Source organism: Zootoca vivipara, chromosome 1, assembly GCF_965207765.1.
Source record: "Zootoca vivipara chromosome 1, rZooViv2.hap1.1, whole genome shotgun sequence".
Classification (NCBI taxonomy): Eukaryota; Metazoa; Chordata; class Lepidosauria; order Squamata; family Lacertidae; genus Zootoca; species Zootoca vivipara.
This window is the reverse complement of record NC_142582.1, coordinates 50,665,465-50,686,565: the sequence shown is the minus strand read 5'-3', so window position 1 is coordinate 50,686,565 and position 21,101 is coordinate 50,665,465. Positions and strand designations below refer to the sequence as shown.

Here is a 21,101-nt window from a genome sequence, read left to right as displayed (position 1 = left end):
TTCACATACTGTGCTGCACAGTTTCTCCAAACGTGACAACTGGAAAATTGATTTCTATCTTAAAGAAAAACAGCAAAAACACTGAGGATGTTGGGAAGTAAGTTCCCACACCAGATTCAGGTCTGCTTACAACCACAAGAGTTGCAAAGTGAGAATCTGACCTAGCAAGCCAATGCATATTTACTCAGAAGTAAGACTCATCTTGTTCAAAAGAGCTTTCTCCCAAGTAGGTGGGCCTAGGATTGCAGCCTGCTGGTGAAAACAGAAAATCTAATTCAGGCATCCCCAAACTTCGGCCCTCCAGATGTTTTGGACTACAATCCCCATCATCCCTGACCACTGGTCCTGTTAGCTAGGGATCATGGGAGTTGTAGGCCAAAACATCTGGAGGGCCGCAGTTTGGGGATGCCTGATCTAATTCCTTGCCCTGGCACAAACACCTCATTACGGAGAGAATATAGAATCACAGAGTTTGATCTCACCTGCAAACGTAATTATTCCCTGTCCCATGCTTTAGGGCAGAATCCTATACTGAAGCTGTGCTGGCTGATGGGCTGCAGCAGGGACTGGAAATCTTCAGCTGGAGGACCATCTTCTCTCATGACAACTTTCTGAGAGACCTGGAGGGCTGCATGTGAACCCTAGGCTTCAGGTTCCCCATCCCTGCGCCTTAGGATATAGTGCAAGCCCCCTTACACTGGAGATACCAACACACATATTTGACTGTGTGTGGAACACTCAAAGACGCTCTGAAAACGGAGCCTTAAAAGTCATGTGTAGGACCAGTGGTTTTTTTCCCTCTATTTTTTTTTTTTTTTGGGTACTCTCATTTTCCTATTCATATTGAAATACTGCCCCTCAATGAGGCCAAACTAAGATTCACAAAATGTTTAGGGGTATGCGTCGTCCCCCCAGGAAAAAAAGCACTTGGTAGGACTTTGGTTGCGCAGAGCAGGAACACACTTATGCCAACTGCAGGGGGTTGGACTAGATGACCCTCGGGTCCCTTCCAACTGTTTCTATGAAAAGGTGGCTTATTTTGGCAAGCATCGCGTTTCCAACGTACGGCCAGCCCTCCTTCGCTTAGCCGCAGAGGACTCCACGCCTGGCGGCGGACCTCTGAAGCGGCGTCCCGGGCCCTCCCGAGAGCTGCCTGCAGAGGGGGCTCCGCCCACCACTTCCCTTCCGAAGGCCCAGCAGGCCCAGCGCAGTCGGACGGGGCGGGGCCGGTTCTTGTTAGAAAGGGAAGCGGCGCGGGCTTCGTTCTTTGGCCGGGCCGGAGCTGTGCAACCATGCAGGTAGTATAATCCTGAGGGGGCTTCGCTGAGAGGGAAGGGGGCGGCAGGAGCGCGGAGGTTCTCTCGGGAGGCAGTGTGGCCTTGGGCCGCCCGCGCAGAGTTGCTCCGGAGCCCCCTCGTGACTCGCTCCCTTTCCTTCCCCAGGCGAGCTCCAAGCAGGCGGCGCAGGAGCTGCTCAAATTTATCAGCCGGGGCCCCTCCCCTTATCACGGTAAGACGGAGCCCGGGACCGGGGGGCTTCACGCCCGGGAAGTACTTCTCCGACGGGAGGTCTGCAATGCATTTAAAGCACATGTCTTCCCCCTGTAGAATCCCAGAAACCGGGTGTTGGGAAATGTAGCTCTTGCGAAGGAGTAAACTACAGTTCCCAGGATTCTGTGGGGGGTAAGCAGTGTGCTTTAAATGCGCTGTGTGAGGGGTGTAAATATGCACAATTTGGGGGGCGGGCAGAGGGTGCTTAAAGGAGATAACAGAAATCACTGGGTTAACGCTGGCCGAAAGTCCAGAGGTACCATTATTATCAATTTATGATGGCGTAGAAGGTTCGCAGGCTAGGAAGGATTTACTCACAAATCTATTGACAGCTACATGAGGAGTTGTAGCTAGGAAGTGGAAAGGGGCAAGGTAGATATAAAATGGAAAAATGGCATAAAGTGGTGTGGGTGGGATATACGGTAGCTGTTAATGATATATTAATATCTGCTATTAAGGTAAGACGGGTTGTATGCAGGGGAAATGATTTTGAGGAGATATGGAAAATGTTTGTAGAATTTGTACGGTTAAAACAGAGAGGGTTCAAACCATCGCAAGAGGTGTTGAAATTTTGGGAGGTTGGATAGTTACCATGGAATGGTCTCGGGGGTGGGGTGCACATTTTTATTCTTATTTATTTATTCTTATTACTTTTGTCAAAATAAAAAATAAAATTATATTAAAAATAAATGAATGTGCGGTGTAAGCATTCTAGTCAGCAAAAAGCAGAGCCATTAGGGCTGTGGAGTGGGTAGAGGCCTTGGATGCTGCATTCAGCCCTTAAGCCTGAGGGCACCCACCTGTATTTTTATTATTTTTAATCATTTTTATTAAATTTTCCACTTTAACAATCCAATCAAATCACATTAAATATTCCAAATTATACATATACTGTACATATCAAATAATCCAAATATTCTGCCAAATTATACATTTTTAAATAGGACTTCCCATGCTTCAAGTTCGGAGGTTTCGGATCATCTCATACTTCTACTGCTTTTCATAGTCATTTCCAATGGTTCCTCTAATTCTTTCTGTTGTTATCCTTCATTCTTTCACAGCCTCTGAGTTGTTCCCACAAGCGAGTTAAAACAAACAATGATGTGTTTCTGTGTGGATTTTATGTCTATGATTCCCCTCTATAAGTTCACAGTATCTCCTCACACACTGGTGTTTCTGCCGAATCAATCCAAAAGTCTTTTCTCTGCTGGCAGCCGCCATCTTCACATAGTTCCGATAAAATCAAGTCTAAGCGTCTGCTCAGTTATTTTCCCAGACCGGTTGCATCAAACATTAGCCTTTCCAGGGGAGATTTACCAAATCAAACTGGAAATACAAATATAATGACATATTAAAGGCTCACCTCCCCCTATGACTATTTATAATTATGCAGCCCGGTCTTGACTTCCAATATGGCGGATTTCCAAATTAAAAGTGTGACACAGCTCCCACATATATTCAAGGAAACCGTCATTGAATCATCTGTTTCATTTCCCTTGTAGAGGCTCAAACAGGTTCTTCTTGATTCAAGGAGGTTCACTGGAGCATTTTAAGATGTACAGTTAAAACTAGAGGGTGGTTTATCTTCTCCACTGTGTTGGATGCTCAATGGGCAGAAGCGCAAGCTCAGGCTTGTATTCAGCTAAATTCTAATCAGGGTAAATCCATTGAAATAAATGAATCAAAGTTAGTCATGCCCATTAACTTCAGTGAATCTGATCTGATCTGGACTAGCCCTGAATATTACCCACCATTCTTTGTTAGGGTTTCACACTTAATTTTGATTGTTGCGCGGAGATGTCACAAAAAACATATCTAGGGAAGGAGCTTTAGAAGGGCAAATGCTTGAGCCCTGTGCAGGTGAGAATTTCTTTACCACAAGTGCTTTATCTCTTCGGCTCAGTCTGGCCTCGCCTTTCCTGAAGTGTTTATCTTGCTTTCCTTAATACATTACTTGTTTGCTCTCTGTGGACATCTGAACCCAAAGGGTGTTCTGAGCAGTTGCTTATCCTTCTGTGTGCAGGGGCGGCAGCAAATCCTAATCATTTCTGTGAAGGTGTGGTAACATGGATGTTCACCTGCAGAGGCTGGGAAGCCACAAAAGCTACAAAGGCTTTGTAGCTGAGGCTATGCTTGCTGCTAGGGTAGGGTAAGCAAGTCAGAGTGATAACATTACAATACGACTCTCACACTTGAGTTCAAGAGTACAAATAGGCCTGTGAGTGCAATTTAAGCTGCATCATGCTGATTTTGGGTTTTTGGCAGGGATGCGGGGTATCATTCAGAGTCTCATGTGCCGGGGGAAATTTCATTCGTTTACCTACCTATACCCCAGCCTTTCAAAGTTCTGCCATCAAAACTTGTGGGACAGTGAATTCCAAATAGGGAGGCTGCCACAGAGAAAGAGCTTGTAAGCCTTCCCCAAAACCAATAATAATAATAATAATGAATTATTTTATTATTTATATCCCGTCCATCTGGCTGGGTTTCCCCAGCCACTCTGGGCGGCTCCAAGACAAATGCACCCAGTGAAAGACTACCTACAAGCTGACCTTAGGACTCAGTCATATTGGGAAGAGGCATGACCTGAAGGTGTATGTTCCCAAGCCATAAAGGGCTTTGAAGAATAGCCAGCAACTTGATTTGAACTTGGGGATGGACCAGCAGCCAATGCAGCTGGTATGATAAAGGAGATCCCAGGATCCCAGCACTTGTCCCTAGTTAAATTTCTGGGAGGAGAATTCTGCAAGTGAAGAGCAGTACAGTCGTCCCATAATTTTTTTTGGGGGGGAGCAGTCCCACAAACTTCCACCTTGTTCAGAGCAGCAAATAACTGTTTGAAGCCTGCTTCTGCATGCAGCTTGGGGGGGGGGGAGTATCTTCAGGTCCCCTTCATGGCTGCTTGTGTTTTCCTCTCCTGCAGTGGTGGCCGAATGTCGGAGCCGCTTGCTTCAGGCTGGTTTCCAGGAGCTGAAGGAAACTGAACACTGGGATATCCAGCCTGACCGAAAGGTGTGGAAAGAAAGCGGCTTCTTCCTTCCCTTTCTTATTTGGGAATTGGGGTGGTGGGAGGAGGAGTGGGGTGCTCCAGATGAGGCCTCTGCCAGGCACCCCATCTAGGAAACTGGGTGAAACACTGGTGTCTCCCATTCTTTCTTTAACCCCTCCCTCCCCCTGCCACACTAGTACTTTGTGACCAGAAACCTCTCAACATTGATCGCCTTTGCTGTTGGGGGACAGTACCAGCCAGGCAATGGCTTCAGCTTGATCGGAGCACACACAGACAGTCCATGTCTGCGGGTAAGCAGCAACCTCCCCCTTCTCAATACTCCCTAGCATGCCCCTAGGTACTCTTTAGCATTCCTTCCTTCTTGCAGTCCTGCATTATTTGTCCATCTCCCCCTTTGCCTTGACTTTCTGTGAACAGGCCTGTCCCAATGCCCAATATGGGTGGGGTGGGGAACCTATAGTCTCCCCCCCCCCCCCGATGCTGTTGAATTCCAACTCTCACCAGCATAACCAGTAGTCATGGTGGAGGTGGGACTTCCTACAAAAGCTGGAGGGCCATGGGCCCCACCCCTGCAAATAAAGTGGTACCTCCAGTTCCAAACGCTTCAGGTTACAAACTCCGCTAACCTGGAGGAGTTACCTCGAGTTGAGAACTTTGCCCCAGGATGAGAATGGAAATTGTGTGCCAGTGGTGCAGCATCAGCAAGAGGCCCCATTAGCGAAAGCACGCCTCTAGGTAAGAACAGTTTCAGGTTAAGAACGGACCTCTGGAATGAATTAAGTTCGTAGAGGTACCTCTGTACTGTTTTCAGCCGCTCCTTTTGCCTATGTATTGGATTGCCATTGTTTGCAGAATTGTGATAAACTTGCTTCCTTCTTCTGGCAGCAGTCTGGACAGCATCCCTTTGGATTTGCCTTCCACTCTTTTTAAAAAACAACAACAACCACTGTTGGTTTGGATTTTTTAACTGGACTTCTTGAAATGCATCTTTTAACGCTAAAGAAAAGCAATGGACCAAATAAATGCATACAGAATACCAATCAAATGAGTGCATAACTTGGTGTGTGTGTGTGTGTGTATGTATATATATATATATATATATATATATATATATATATATATATATGGACACATACAGTGAATGTAACTGCAAAAAATCCAAAGCTACCACCCACTCTTAGGACAATAACTCTGGACCCATTTCTTGTTGTTGGGTCAGTTCCTTACAATTTGAGGAGCTAATTCGGTATGTGCTTTTGGGATATACATATGAACGTCCTTGTGTGTCATCCAGGTGAAACGCTGCTCAAGACGTAGTCAGGAGGGCACAGTCCAGGTGGCTGTGGAGACGTATGGAGGGGGCATCTGGAGCACCTGGTTTGACCGCGACCTCTCTGTTGCAGGAAGAGTCATAATCAAGGTTAGTCCTGGCCGGGGCCCTGCACTGTGTGGCTTTAGGACAGGGGTCCCCAAACTAAGGCCCAATTGCCTTCCAAATCCGGCCCGCGGACGGTCTGGGAATCAGCATGTTTTTACATGAGTAGAATGTGTCCTTTCATTTAAAATGCATCTCTGGGTTATTTGTGGGGCATAGGAATTTGTTCATTTTTTTCCCCAAAATATTATCCGGCCCCCCACAAGGTCTGAGGGACAGTGGATTGGCCCCCTGCTGAAAAAGTTTGCTGACCCCTGCTTTAGGAGCTCTTCAATGCTAAGGTTTTTCCAACCGGAAGAGACCTGACTTTACCTCCAATATTGCAGCCATGTCACATTAGGGCAGGGGTGAGGAACACTTGCCAGCCTAAGAGCCACATTCATTTCTGGACAGCCTTCCAGGGGCCACATGCCAGTGGGGGTGGGGAGGGCCAGAGACAAAAAGTGTGCAAAGAAGCTAATGCAGATTTCATCTTTGGACAATTGAGTAATTTCTACACACACGTGCGCGCGCGCACACACACACACACACACAGTCCTATCTTCTATCCAGACACTTGCAAGGTATTATCAGAGAACAGGGACATATCCAGTCAGAAAGAAACACTCAAGGAGGGCAGGAAGTAGACTTATTAAAGGGTATGGCTGAGGAGGGAAGAGTACCATGGGCCAGTTAGAGAGACCTGGTGAGTAGGGTTTGTTGTTGTTGTTGTTTAGTCGTGTCCGACCCCTTGTGACCCCATGGACCAGAGCACGCCAGGCACTCCTGTCTTCCACTTCCTACTGCAGTTTGGTCAGACTCATGTTGGTGGCTTCGAGAACACTGTCCAACCATCTCGTCCTCTGTCGTCCCCTTCTCCTTGTGCCCTCAATCTTTCCCAACATCAGGGTCTTATCCAGGGAGTCTTATCTTCTCATGAGGTAGTCAAAGTATTGGAGCCTCAGCTTCAGGATCTGTCCTTCCAGTGAGCACTCAGGGCTGATTTCCTTCAGAATGGATAGGTTTGATCTTATTGCAGCTCATGGAACTCTCAAGAGTCTCTTCCAGCACCATAATTCAAAAGCATCAATTCTTCGGCGATCAGCCTTCTTTATGGTCCAGCTCTCACTTCCATACATCACTACTGGGAAAACCGTAGAAGTAGTTTGTTAAATGCTAACATGAATTGATATATTCTGAGAGTACTTGATAAAGGAAACTGAAGTGTTTATCATGTGGAATAATCAAGCTGCATGCATTGCTTTGATTGAGAGTGAGATACAACAAAGGTGCCAACAGCGAATATCCTTCCTAATAATAATAATAATTTATTATTTGTACCCTGCCCATCTGGCTGGGTTTCCCCAGCCACTCTGGGCGGCTTCCAACAAAGATTTAAAATACATTAACATGTCACACATTAAAAACTTCCCTGAACAGGGCTGCCTTCAGATGTCTTCTAAATGTCAGGTAGTTATTTACCGTACCTCTTTGGCATCTGATGGGAGGCCGTTCCACAGGGCGGGTGCCACTACTGAGAAGGCCCTCTGCCTGGTTCCCTGTAGCTTTGCTTCTTGCAGTGAGGGAACTGCCAGAAGGCCCTCGGCACTGGACCTCAGTGTCTGGGCAGAACGATGGGGGTGGAGACGCTCCATCAGGTAAACTGGGCTGAGGCCGTTTAGGGCTTTAAAGGTTCCCTGGGGACAAAGTCCATAAAAGTGTTATTAAAAACCAGCAATTTTAATCTTCTGTTTAATGAATTACCCGATCAGTGCTTTCTGCCCTGGTAAACATGAGTGTGTTCAGTGGACCTGGTTGCCTAGCTACACTTGAGTAGGACTGGAGTCGAGTTCAAAGTGTGCCATACTTTGCATACTTTAAAGTACTTGTTTGAATATGACTGAAACCAAAAGCGATCAAAAAGATGTTTGGGGCTTTGATCCATTCTACAATTCTGTTCACACCTACACCTACCTGAGAGTAAACCATATTAAACCAAGTGGAGATGAAGTTCCTGCAAGCATAGGTGCATGGTCTGTGTGGGCCAGAAGATTTATTAGGGAAGTGGGAATGGAAGGGTGCATAGTTATGGTGACACTCTTACCAAATTGAAATGTGGAAGTTTCTAAAAGTTCCTCCAAACTCATGTTCTAAAATGCCCTGAGCTGTCATAAATGCTCTTAGTTGGCATATTTTGAGAACAAGGGTCTCTTTTTTTGCATTCTTTCTGATTTGCTTAAAGACAGATGCTCAGGGCTGAAACCCATCTCTTCTTCTTCTTCTTCTTCTTCTTCTTCTTCTTCTTCTTCTTCTTCTTCTTCTTCTTCTTCTTCTTCTTCTTCTTCTTCTTCTTCTTCTTCTTCTTGTTTTTAAACAACTTTAAAGATCTCCCATTTTCATCCAAGCCAGCAGCAGAGGGGAAGGGAAGTATACACACACACACACACACACACTGAAAGCGCTGATTGCCAGTATTGGTGAAACCATGGGCAAAGTTACACTATTGGTCCAATCTTTTCCAGTCTCTCCCCCCTGCAAAGCTGCCTTTTTTCCGCATGGGCACTTTTGTTAGATTGTTCATGATAGCTCTATTTTCCAGAAGGGCCATATCTTGGAAGATCAACTGCTTAGCAATTTGATCCCTGGTTTGATCTCTGGAATCTGCAAGTTGGGCGGCGAAGGAGTCCTTCCCGATACTGCAAAGAGCTGCTGCCAGTCAGTGTAGACAACACTAGGCTGCGTGGACCAGTGGCTCAATGAGAGCCTTTAGCTCCCAGCTGCTGCCTTAATCCTGCTCTCCTGTTCCTCCCCTCTCCCACATTATGCCAGTGGGTGAAAGTGGCAGAATGAACCACACCCTAACACTGATGTCCCCCTTCTGTTTTCCATTTCAGGACCTGTCCACAGGGCGCCTGGAGCAGCAGCTGGTGAGGGTGGAGCAGCCCATCCTCCGCATCCCACACCTGGCCATCCACCTCCAGCGCAGTGTGAATGAGAGCTTCGGGCCAAACACAGAGCAGCACCTGTGAGTGTGTAAACTGCTGTTCCTCTGTGCTCATATATCCCATGGTGGGTTGCGGTGAGGGGCAGCAGGCCTGGCTGGCACTCCCGTCAGTTTGCCTTTCAGCAAGTGAGTCAGCTGCAGAGTTTGATCCCCTTGGGTGATGGGGAATGACCTTAGCTCACAGGAAGACCAACTGCTTGGCATGCAGAATGTTCCAGGCTCAGGCCCCGCAGCATCTCCAGGGGTGGGGGCTAGGAATGATCCCTGTCTGAAGCCTTGGTGAGCCACTGCCAGTCTAAACAGCACTGAGCTAGGTGGACCTGACTTGGTATATACAGTATGACAGCTTTCTATGTTGATACTATACTTCTCTGCACTTTAGGATTGCCTAGAGAGGCCCTGCTCTGGATTCTGTGTATAAGTCATATCAGACTGCCTGGGACCGGAGGGCTTACTGGCACCCCATCTTTATTTGGTTTTATTTACTTCCAATATTTTATAGACCACTTAATGTTCAGAATTCCTAAGCAGCATACAGAAAAGATTTTTTAAAAAATAAAAAAACCTACACCTTATAGAGAATAATAATTAAAATTCATCATAAAACCAGAAAGCCAATGAAAAATGCCACCTGACCCGCTGCTGCTGCTCTCACTGGGCGAAGTGCTGGTCAGCCAGGATGGGGGGGGGAGCTTCCTTGTAGGAAGGTCCCCTGACACGGATGGTCAGCTGATTGTCAGGACTTCAGAGCTTCGTGTACTGCACAAGGCAGAAAGTGGTCCACCTGACATCATGGTGACACCAGGTGGTTGACAATGGGGCGGCCCCGCCAGCATGTCAAACTTGGCCCATGGAGATGATAAGGATCCAGGCTGCTGGCTGGATCCAGTTCTCCACCCCTGGTCTAGAGGACCACAGGTTCCCCAGCACTTGGCTGTTGGGTACCAGGGCCATGCTACCAATACGATGGCAGGGGATGTGATGGCAATAGGAGGGGATGGATGTTCCCTGAGAAAAAAAAGGGTGAGGTGTAGTTACAGAGTTTCTTGCTCTGCCAACGGGCTGAGTTTCCCCAAGTGGCTTCTTTGGAAGCGTTTTGTGCTGTTGGGTCTTGGTGGCTCCGTGGGCTCCAGTTGCTTCTTGGAGCCAAATTTCCCAGGAAGCAGCAATGATGAGCAAGCCAGTTAAACACACCTGCCGTTCCCAGGGTCCCGATTCTGGCCACAGAAGTCCAGCAGGCCCTGGAAAAGAAGACGTCCAAGACAGACACAGCTTGTACCTCATCTTTCCAGGTAAGACAGTGGGGGTGGGGGGGGAGACACAAGGATGCTGTTGAATAGGCTGGAGAGGTGCCGTAGGCAAGTTCAAAACAAAGGGGAGAATTGGCATCTTTCCAGAGTGGAGCATGTCTCTTTTACCCTTTCACAACTTTTCTTTCTCACAGAGTCGTCACTCTCCAGCCCTGCTGGCCCTCCTCTGCTCCCAGCTGAAGGTGGAACCGGAGCAGGTGGTGGAGATGGAGTTGTGCCTAGTGGATACGCAGCCTCCGGTGAGTGTCCTTTTTTTTTAGATAGATAGTGCATTAGGGGATTTGGTTTTGGACAGAGCTAGCTTTCTAACGGTCACATGGTTGAACTCATTATATTTTCTAGCTCCATGCCACTTTCCTTTAGCACAGCAATGGGGAACCTGCAGGCTTCTACCAGCCAGCATGGTCAGTGGTGGGGGTTGTAGTCTAGCAACATCAGGAGAACCACAGGTCCCCCACCCTTTGGTCTGAGAGAGAGAGAGGCATAGAAAGAGATGCTTGTTCCAGATTCTCATTCATCTCCTGGGGAAGGATCCCAGCTGCTACTCTCCAACCCGTTTGCAAAACCTGCAGGGAGACTGTGATGTGGCAGACAGACTGAACCAGGGAAAGGTTGGTCCCAGCTCAGAATTTTTTCTTTCTGGTGAATCCTCCTCCAGACACTAGGTGGCGCCTTCAATGAGTTCATTTTCTCCCCTCGCCTGGACAACCTCCACAGCTGCTACTGTGCCCTGCAGGTGAGTACTTTGTGCAGTCTGGGAAGGGGTCAAAGATGAATCCTCTTCTGTGATCCATCAGTGCCATGAAAAGGAGCCATCCTCTAATATGCTCTAATAACTTGTGTTTTCCCCAGAAGTCACCTATAAACTACTTCTAACTCTTACTCTATTGTCTCACATTCCATCCCCACCCCACACCGTTTACTAAAGTCACCCGTTACTCTTGCAGCCAAAAGGTGGGGTGACCCATCTAACCGCTTTGCAAGGTGAAACTATTCCTATGTTTGTGGGAATGGCTGTGTGCAGAAATGTACCTCTGGGACTCTCTCTCTCTCTTTGTGTAGCAACAGGTAGAGAAACATTTCATATCTTGGAGGGATTATGCAGAACCACAAGGGTTCCAACTCAGATGAAATGGAATACTGTAGTTTATATGGAAGTAAACCACACATGCAAGGGGGATGGGTGGGTGAGGAGAAAGTCAGAAGCAGCCAAGTGCAACATTTATTTATGTAGCATCAGGCACGGGCTGTGGGTCTTTTGTAAAGTTTTGTCAAAAGGTAGGGCATTGACAGGTACAGCTTTTTCCAGAACTGTTGCACTACAGCGGAAGCAGCATATGATTTTAAATTCTCCTTTTTGTGAAATGAGTAAAGGCACCAGTTATCTACCTTGGTGACATTCTTCTCCCCCAGTACACCAGCTTTCTGCCATGGGACTTGCAGCTTAAGAGTTGAGCCCAAGGGAGTCCTTCCATTTGCTGTAGTCAGAGGCCTAAGACAGCTGGAAGTACAAAACTCAGTCCCTGAGCTAGTATACTTTCCCAGATACCTAGGATGGGTGCACCTGGGGGGAGGGGGCAGACACCTAGTCAGAAGCCATAAGTAGGCTTTCCTGTGGTGCCAGAAGGGATCTAGCATTGCAGAGAAACCGGCACTACTATTTAAGAAGTTGGCTCAGTAGAGAACCTTTGCAAATGCTCAGGCCACGGACGCTAATCTAGCCTACAGACTAAAGAAAAATAGTTCAATTGTACCGTGTTTCTCATATTTTAAGGCATCCCTAAAAAATAAGGCATGGCAGTATTTTCATGACCTGGAGAAATATAAGGCATACCCCGAAAATAAGACGTACCAGTACCAGGTTGTGGTGGGAGCAGGTCTGTGCAAAATATGGTACCGTAAGAAAAGGAAGATGCCTCCTCGGAACCGGATGCCGCTGCCACGTGGAGCTCCGTCCGAGTGGGAGCCAGCAAGAGCTGCAGCACGCACAGCAAGAGCTGCAGCAGGAGCCTCAGTGCGAAGCCCGGCTAAGGTAGAGCCTCAGCGAAGGCTCAGCAGGAGCCGCGGCGGGCAAAGAAGAAAGGATCGGGACCCTGCTAAGCAGCCGGCAGGAGCCTTAGTGCGCAGCGCGCGAAGCCCGGGAGCTGGCTGGAGGCGCAGCTCAAAGCGCGCGATCGGTAAGCCCCAGCAGCCAGCAGGAGCCTTAGCGGGCAGCGCGCGAAGCCCGGGAGCTGGCTGCAGCCGCAGCTCAAAGCGCGCGATCTGATAAGCCCCGGCAGCCAGCAGGAGCCTTAGCGGGCAGCGCGCGAAGCCCGGGAGCTGGCTGGAGCCGCAGCTCAAAGCGCGCGATCTGATAAGCCCCGGCAGTTTTTGCAATTTGATCTGCTCTACAATTCTCTTTAATTACTAACTCTAACACGGTTGTGTGTGTGGGTTTTTTTCCTTTCTAAACTGCCTTATGGATATTTCTGCTTAAGACATGCTAGACATACAATGAACTCTCTCTCACACACACATATTACACATTCTAGATCATTAGCAGCTAATGACTGCTGTCAAAATCTGGGTGTCCAACTGTTGCTTCTAGTTACAGGTAGGTAGCCGTGTTGGTCTGGATCGAAGTAAAATAAAAAAATTCCTTCAGTAGCACCTTAAAGACCAACTAAGTTTTTATTTTGGTATGAGCTTTCGTGTGCATGCACACTTCTTGCTTCTAGAATAGCTATAAATCAGAACACAATCACACCACACTCTCAGCCTAGCATACCAGGTGGGTTTTTTTGGGGGGGGGGACAATGTAAGCAACATTTCTCCTTAAGATCAAAACTGTTGGTTTGTGATTCTGGTTTAAGAATGAACTTTCATGAAGACGTTTGCCAAATTTAATTGCTGTGGTGTTTTTAAAGATGCAAGAAACAGAGAACATAACCCAGTAATATTGCAGCTACGCTGCCTTTGGAACAGATTCTCCCCTTCTTGTTTTAACTTAGCTGCAAATCATAAATTGTTCTGCAACATCAGCAGTACAAGGGATTATCTCATAATCCATCTTGATGCTATTCTGCTTCTTTCTTTTTTTAAAAGCAACCTCTTAAAAAAACACCACACACATTCTCAAAAGCAAAGCTTCATTTTCTATAAGGCTGGCTATGCAAATGCTTTCAGATGAGTTTTGCTCTTTTGAGTAACTTCCTTAACAAATTGAGGTTATTTGCAAAGAGAGAGTGAGTAAGAGTACACAACAGTGGCAGGGTATTGAAATCTTCAGAATGGCACTGTGCCCCAGAGTGACGACTCTATGATGCTGCATGCATACAATGCCTACCGGTAGTTTGCTTTACCATACTTAATTAAAAAATAAGACATCCCTTGAAAATAAGACATGGTGTGTTTTTTTGAGAAAAAAATTAATATAAGACATGTCTTATAATATGAGAAACACGGTAAGTACAGAATTTAACATACTGAGAACGTGAAAGGAGACTCTGACATGGTTTCTTTAAGAAGTCAGCTCACAAGATAGCAATGCATAGACCAGTAGCAAATGTTTCTGAGAGTCCCAGGGCACTCCCTATCCTGCCCCGTTAGGCACTCCCTAACCTTGTCCCCTCATGTTTTTCTACAGGCTCTGATTGAATCCAGCGAAGGGCCTGGAGCTCTTGCCCAAGAGCCAAATGTGCGCCTGGTTGCCCTTTACGACAATGAAGAGGTGAGTACGAGACAGTTGTAGATGGGCAAGGCTACATTCTGGGTAGAAAAGAGGGAAGGGCCCATAGCCCAGGGGTAAAGCATCTGCTTTTCATGCAGAAGGTCCCAGGTTCAATCCCCGGCATCTCCAGGTAGGAGAACTGCTCCTAATCAGTGTAGACAATACTGAGCTAGATGGATCAAAGGTGTGACTCGGTATAAGGCAGCCTCCTATGTTGCTGCAGAAGTGGAAAGTGACATCCTGTTCTGAGCATTAGATGAATATTATTATTTGGAGAGTGGCTCCACCTGATGGTTTGATAGATGATGAGGGAAAATGTTATGAGAATTTAAGGGGCAGCAACAGGTCTGCTCTCTGAAACATTATTAATTCATTTATGCAACACCTTTCTTCTAAGGAGCTCAAGGATGGCAATCATGCTTCTCCCTGTCTCCATTTTATCCTCAGTACAACCCTGTGAAGTAGGCTCAGCTGAGAGGGACTGGCCCAAGCTCTCCCATCAACCTTCCTGGTTGAGCGGTGATTTGACCCCTCGTCTTCCAGCTCCTAGTCCAGGGGTGGGAAATGTTTGCTCCTCCAGATGTTGCTGAGCTACGACTCCTGTTGTCCTTTACCGTTGCCCCTGCTTGATGGGGGCTGTATTTCAGCAGTATCTATAGAGGGGCAAAGGTTCCCCACACCCATCATAACCCAGCATTCCCAACTGCTGCACCACACTGAGATGGGAGGTAGAATATTTCTGGGTTAAAAAGGCTCTTCATTGCTGGCTCCTTTACTGACTTGACTTGACTTACCTGGCAGGTTGGTTCACAAAGTGCACAGGGGGCTGGTTCGCTCCTCACTGAACTTGTCCTTCGGCGCATCTCTGCTTCGCCCCAGAACTTGACAGCCTTTGAGGAAGCTGTGCCAAAGTCCTGCATGATCAGTGCTGACATGGCCCATGCCGTGCACCCCAATTATCCGTGAGTATGTTGCTGTGCCCAGCAGGGAGAAAGGCATGAGGGTTTAGCAAGTATTTTACTAAATATTAGGCATTCTGCTGTGAATTCGCTGGCTTGCAGTACAAGCTGAAAAGTTGCCATCTGTTGTGGAATTTGGCTTCCCCCCCCCTTTAAATTCATTTTTATTAATTTTCCAGTACAAACAGCCAATTAACATGTAATCATATTCCAATTAAAAAAATAAACTAAAAAAATAACCAAATTGTAGTCCAAATTATTAATTATTAATTTTTTCTGAGCCTCCCATAGTCTGGACCTCTTGAAGAATATCTCCCATGTCTCGTTGCTGCCTTCTTCTATTGTTCTCCTATTTCCACATTCCGATTTTATCGCTTTAAAGTTCTCCGTCCCTGGCTATGCGATTCTCAATCATGTCCAAAATCATATATCCTTACATCCTTCGAGTACAGCTTTATTTGTGTATATATATTTTTCCAACTGTCTATTTGCCAGCGCACCTTTTCCTGACTTCATTGCAATCTTCCGATCCGGCCCTGTACAAATCTGCAGGTTTTTCCTCAGTCTTCTTCGGTCTAGACTATGTCTGTTTATGTTCCAGATCTGATTATTTTATCAAGCAGATATTTCCGGCTCTGAGAGTGGCTTCGGAGAGTGCCGGCCGTGCTGTGCTCTGGGACCCAGTGTCCTGCCACTTGCACAATGCAAGCTGGCAATCTCGGACAATCTGCGGGTCTACAAGACAGTCCTCCCCCACCCTGGGGAGTTTGCCAGGGCTAATTGCCACCATATCAGTCCTGAATTACTGGCACGGCTGGGGTCCAATCATATGGGAGTCAGCCATTTCTCACCACCAGAAACAGAAAGCCCGGAATTCGGCTTTCAAAGAGGCTCTGCTTTCATTAAAAAATAAAATAAAAATCAGTCCCCATGGTTTTATAAATGAAATTGTTTGACACTTAAAACTGTAGGATAGAAATGCAAGCTGTCTGACTTACCAACTCTCAAACTTGAAAATCCTGAGGTCAGAAACATCTCTTTATTAGTTTAGGCTAATCTGCAAAATCCAAGTCATTGATTTAAAGGCCCTCCCCTCAATTATAACAAGGGAGTAAGGCTCCCTAAACTGTAGAGCAGAAGTCCTGGGCCTTGGATCCCTCCAGAACAGAACTGGGGAATCTGCCCCCCCCCCCAGCAGACATTGTTGGACTCCAAATCCCATTAGCCCCAACCAGCATGGCTGGTGGTCAGGGATGACGGGAGTTGTCGTCCTGCAACATTTGGAACCACCCTCAAGGACATGGATTGAGGCAGAACCAATAGTTATGTTCAGCCTTCCCCGACAAATGCACTTTCCCTCTCCCAGGCCTCATGGTCCTAAAACACAGTTTGGCTGTGTCGAAGGCAGTGTATGCTGAAAGTCAGAAAATGGAGGTGCCCTTCTGCCTTCCGAGTTTGACTTGTACTTGTTCCAGATGATGTACCCAGTGCTGAATCTGCCCCCTGGCAAATGGTGCCCTTGGGCTAGATGCAGCTCTTAGGCATCACTGTCGAGAGAGTCTTTCTCATCCTGCCACTGGCATATGGTGCCAAGAAAGCTTCCTTCTCATCTCTTCCCCAGAATGCCTGTCTCCGTTCTAATAGAAGTCATTTGTGCATAAATCTACGTACAGGTTTTCTCACTGACACATCAGGAGCACCACTCTGCCCCCCCCCCCCAAAAAACCCTGCTTCTTTTGAAATTGCTCCCAGGCATTGAAATAACACCACATCTCTCCTTACTTTCATTCCACTGTCTCTTCTCCGAAATTCAGCCTCATGTTTCTAAGAGTTTGGGATCTACTTGGCCAGGGTCTAATTTGATGCTCCCTTTTGCAGCGACAAGCACGATAAGAACCACCGCCCAGAGTTTCACAAGGTAGGTGACGGGGCCACGTGGCAACAATAAAATGTGGAAAACTAAGGCAGGTGCTGCTGGAAGGAATTTTTTTAGTCTGCAAGCAGTAGCAGAGTCCTCCTCAGTGCAAGTTGAACGGGGGAGGTAGCAAAACTTACTCCTGAAACTGAAGTTAATTCTTCTTTAAGACCTGATAACATTGGTTTTTAATACACAGATCTTTGCCTCTGAATGTAAGAATGAGCTTTCGGAGATGCTGATGGGGGGTGGGGGGGATTTGCTTTTGCTCCCGTGGCCTAGATGTTGGGAAGTATGCCAAAGGTTCTTCAATTGCTGGAAACAACATGTTAGTTACAGTCCTGTCCTTTACAAGATTTGTGATGTTTACCTTACAGTCTGGAGCTGCAACAGAATATTGTAGTGTGCAGTGCTCCTGTTTTGGATTCAGCCAGCCGCCCCTGCCATTCTCATAGGGTGTTTCATTTCATTCCCCCTCGCCCATTATTCAGTATCGTGTTCCCACTGAGCATGCTCAATCCTCCTTTTGCTTTTGGGTATTTCTCCCCCCCCAAAAAATTTTTTTTAGCACTTCTGCAAACTTTAGGAGCTTGCCTAAGCCTCTTAAGATTTTGTCTTGGGGTAGTGGTGCTGTTTTGCCTACATAAGCAATGATACACACCTAGCTATAGGAGATGGAAGGAATGATTATGACAGTGGATTTATTTATTTATTTAGTGGGGCAGGGAGTTGTTCTGGGACTTTGTATGTCTGATGGAAAGCATTGGTTCCATCCCATGGCTGGGGGGCTCAAGGCCGTTGCTTGTCTCCTGATCCCACAAGCCAGGAGAGCAGAGGGAAGAATGTCTGAAAGTCCAAAGGAAGACACAGGCCTACACGTGTTTCTGTGTGGGATACATAGAACCACTGCATTATTCTGGGGCAAGATTGCCATGGGGTAGGTCTCTGCTTTCCAGTGGTTCCTTTTGGCTTCCACGCCGTCTTCTCTCTGTTGCAGCTCATGCTTTTGGGAGGCAAAGCTTTATGTTCTTGATGTGTGCAGACCACATCTCCTTTCTTAGTACATCTTTTTTTTCCTGAATCCTCTGGTTTCTTGCACAGGGCCCTACAATAAAAGTGAACAGCAACCAGCGCTATGCCTCTACTGCTGTCACCGAGGCCCTGATACGAGAAATTGCCAGCCGTGTGGACGTCCCCCTGCAAGTAAGCATTGTTCCTCTCTACCTCAAGAGCTACTCCCAGTCTTTCCCCTTGCACTTAATGACTGCGGCCACTAGAGGGTGAGTTTGGATCAGCCAGCGTAGGGAAAGACATGAGTGCTATGTCCCTGTACTGTAGATTCTGCAGCCAGGGACCAATGGAGCAAGATGCCCCACCTGACATTGGGGGACGGGAGATAGGACCAGAAATGGTGGGCCGCCAGGATTAAATGTTATGGGCCCTACCCCTTATCTGAAAATGGTTTTTTCCACTTACTTCTCTCTCCAACCCCTGGCTGTTCCTTTTTGTGTTTCAAGGTCTGTGGGAGTGTTGAAGCATTTCCACCCCATGGCTGTCTCTGTGCACATAGGTGCCCAGAGCCTTCTCCCCAAAGACCTCCTCTACTCCCACCATCAACGCTTGGTAGATCCATATCTGGCCACCCTTCTTAATGGCCTGGTCCAACAGCTAAAGGGAGTCCCCAACCCCTGGACAGTGTCAAGGCCAAATCAGCTGCTCAAGAGCCTTAAAAGAAAGCAGTTCATTTGCATATTGCAGGAATTCATGGTTCGGAATGACTCTCCCTGCGGCAGCACCATTGGGCCCATCTTGGCCTCCCGCCTTGGTTTGCGCGTCCTGGACATGGGCTCCCCGCAGCTGGCCATGCACTCCATCCGCGAGATGTGCTGCACCTCCGGCGTCCTGCAGTCCATCACTCTCTTCAAGGTGGGTGGCAGCTCAGGCAGGGCAGAGGGAAAGCATTTACATTGAGAGGAGCTGTTTTCTGCTGCCTCCAAGGTTGTGGGTGTGCCCAGGCCTCCCACCCACCCCTTTCCCAGGTTGTCCTCACAACAACCCTGCGAGTTACGCTAGACTGAGGAAGCATGAGTGGCGTGAGAGAGGAGTATCCAATAATAATAATAATAATAATAATAATAATAATAATAAATAATTTATTATATTATACCCATCTGGCTGTGTTTCCCCAGCCACTCTGGGTGACTTCCAACAAAATATTAAAATACAATGGTCTGTTAAACATTAAAAGCTTCCCTATACAGGGCTGCCTTCAGATGTCTTCTAAAAGTCTGGTAGATGTTTTTCTCTTTGATATCTGGTGGGAGGGCGTTCCACCCTTGTCACGGGCCTTGGCTGTCCGGTTGGGAGCAGGCCAGGAAAGAGGGAAGGGCAATGTAAACAGAGAGCTTCCCCTCTGGCCCTATGTATTGTTCGGTGAGCAGGTTGGGGAGGGGGGGCACAAAGTGTGAGAAGAGCTTGGCAGACAGGAACAAGGTTTCCATACCTATCGAGGTCACCATCCTCCCCGCCCCAGGTTGCAGGTTGAGCCCTGCTGCCTCCCACTCTCTATCTCTTCCTCGTAATCTTGTCTGTACGTTACCATGGCAACGATGGTGCCCTCCAGTCGCTGATCGGTTTCTGTGGCAACATGGTGCCTCACGATTCTCCTGCTGCCATGGTGACGCCATCATCTGTGCGTTTGACAGCTGCCCCGTTCCCCCCTCCCTTGAGGGTTGTTCTCCCCCCACCAAACCTGACTCTTCCTCCTCTTTCTCTCCTCCTTGCTTCCTTCCTTCTTTCCCAGGCCTTCTTTGAGCTGTTCCCGATGCTGGACCAGGGACTGCTGAGCAACTGAAGAGCATCTCAAGCACAGGAAGTGGCTAACGCCCCCTCTCCCTGGCCAGATAGCAATTAAGGCATATGTTGTACAGCGGCTCATGGAACGACTGCTTCTGGAGAGTTGCGTCTTTTTTTTCCTTTCTACAGTCATTTTCCAAAAGAGGCTGGGCATTTGAGGCTTGCGTACAGCCAGGAGGGCCTGACCCAGAGAGCCTGTGCCATAGAACAGCTCGTCCTCGTCCTTCATAGCTGATAGAAAACTTTATTCAAGATACTGACGTGTTAAAGGGCTATCTACATTCATCACGGTGCTTTAAGTGGGCACTTAAATTGTGGGTGAAATTCCAGCATTGAATAAATGCCAAGTGACGCATACTTTTAATTGATCATCCCACTCCCACATCCTTTGCTCATTCACTTGGTTGGGTTCTAAATTAGCTACCGCCCTGTGTGAAGTGCCTCTCTCAAAATGTCAATGAGAGATACTGGCTGCCAAGCAAGCAATGTATGAGGGGCATTATATGCACAGGCAAGTACACGAGATCACACCAGGTAGATTACGTTTGTGGGAATGCACTGTTCAGCACCATTTTCTATCCATGATTCTAGTAGCTGGGGATTATTATTATTTTAATCTTGCCATGGATGAGGGAATCCCCAGAAACTTGGCTGCCTAGATACCATAGAGTTGCCATATTTCAAAAGTGAAAATCCGGACACAAAAATTGGGTTGACGTATGATCTTATTTTTCCAGATATTTCCACCCGGACACTGTTTTGACAGCCAAGTCCCGGCAATTTCCAGGAAATTCTGGATGTATGGCAGCCTTAAGATACCAGTGAATGGAATCTCCTTACTCGGGGAGCTCCAGAAGACTTGTTCACTGAGCATTCCTCCTGAATTGTTTGCAAGGAGGTTAGATGACATTGCATCAATGCAAGTGTTATTTCACACTTTCCTGTGCATTTCCCCATCACTTTCCTTATCGCAAAGAGCATAGCCTTTAGGAGAAGTAGGTTTGTGGCGCAGGATGTCCCGGTCCACTATAATTGTGCAACCAGGGTTTGCCAGTATGTGGTTGAATCTAATCTGAAAATAGTGATAGTCTGAAAGTGCCCTCAGTCCCTATGCAGGCCTGGTCCTGGGAAGTAGGAATATGGGTTTCCCAGCTCTTCGTACCAGGGCGGAGGATTGACAGTTCTAATCTGATATAGTGACTGGAGGTTCAGAGCATCATTAAACAATACATGCCTACCTTTAGCAGAGCCTGTGGTTTTGGCTCTAATCTGGACAAGTGGTGTTAATGAAAAGTGGACAGGAAATAGAAAGCGCACACACAGGACTGCCTTGTCAGCCTGATCACCTTCCTCCAATCTTGTGCCATTTGCTTA

The 21,101-nt window shown here is 47.3% G+C and overlaps 1 protein-coding gene across 2 annotated transcripts; it reads left to right on the top strand.

Annotated features, from left to right (window-relative positions):
• Positions 1 to 1,213: 1,213 nt before the first annotated feature.
• DNPEP (aspartyl aminopeptidase) lies at positions 1,214 to 20,091 on the top strand. 2 transcript variants are annotated; one of them, XM_088652916.1, is made up of 16 exons: positions 1,214 to 1,298; positions 1,443 to 1,509; positions 3,315 to 3,410; positions 4,474 to 4,562; positions 4,737 to 4,850; positions 5,855 to 5,980; positions 8,869 to 8,999; positions 10,186 to 10,270; positions 10,423 to 10,527; positions 10,947 to 11,024; positions 13,914 to 13,997; positions 14,799 to 14,959; positions 16,835 to 16,874; positions 17,973 to 18,074; positions 18,630 to 18,797; positions 19,675 to 20,091. In XM_088652916.1, the coding sequence occupies exons 3-16, from the start codon at positions 3,392 to 3,394 to the stop codon at positions 19,723 to 19,725; spliced, it is 1,353 nt and encodes a 450-aa protein (XP_088509042.1). In that variant the 5' UTR covers positions 1,214 to 1,298; positions 1,443 to 1,509; positions 3,315 to 3,391; the 3' UTR covers positions 19,726 to 20,091. The 2 variants fall into 2 exon arrangements, with proteins under 2 accessions (XP_088509042.1, XP_034982738.2); XM_035126847.3 differs by lacking the exon at positions 3,315 to 3,410.
• The last annotated feature ends 1,010 nt before the right edge of the window (positions 20,092 to 21,101 follow it).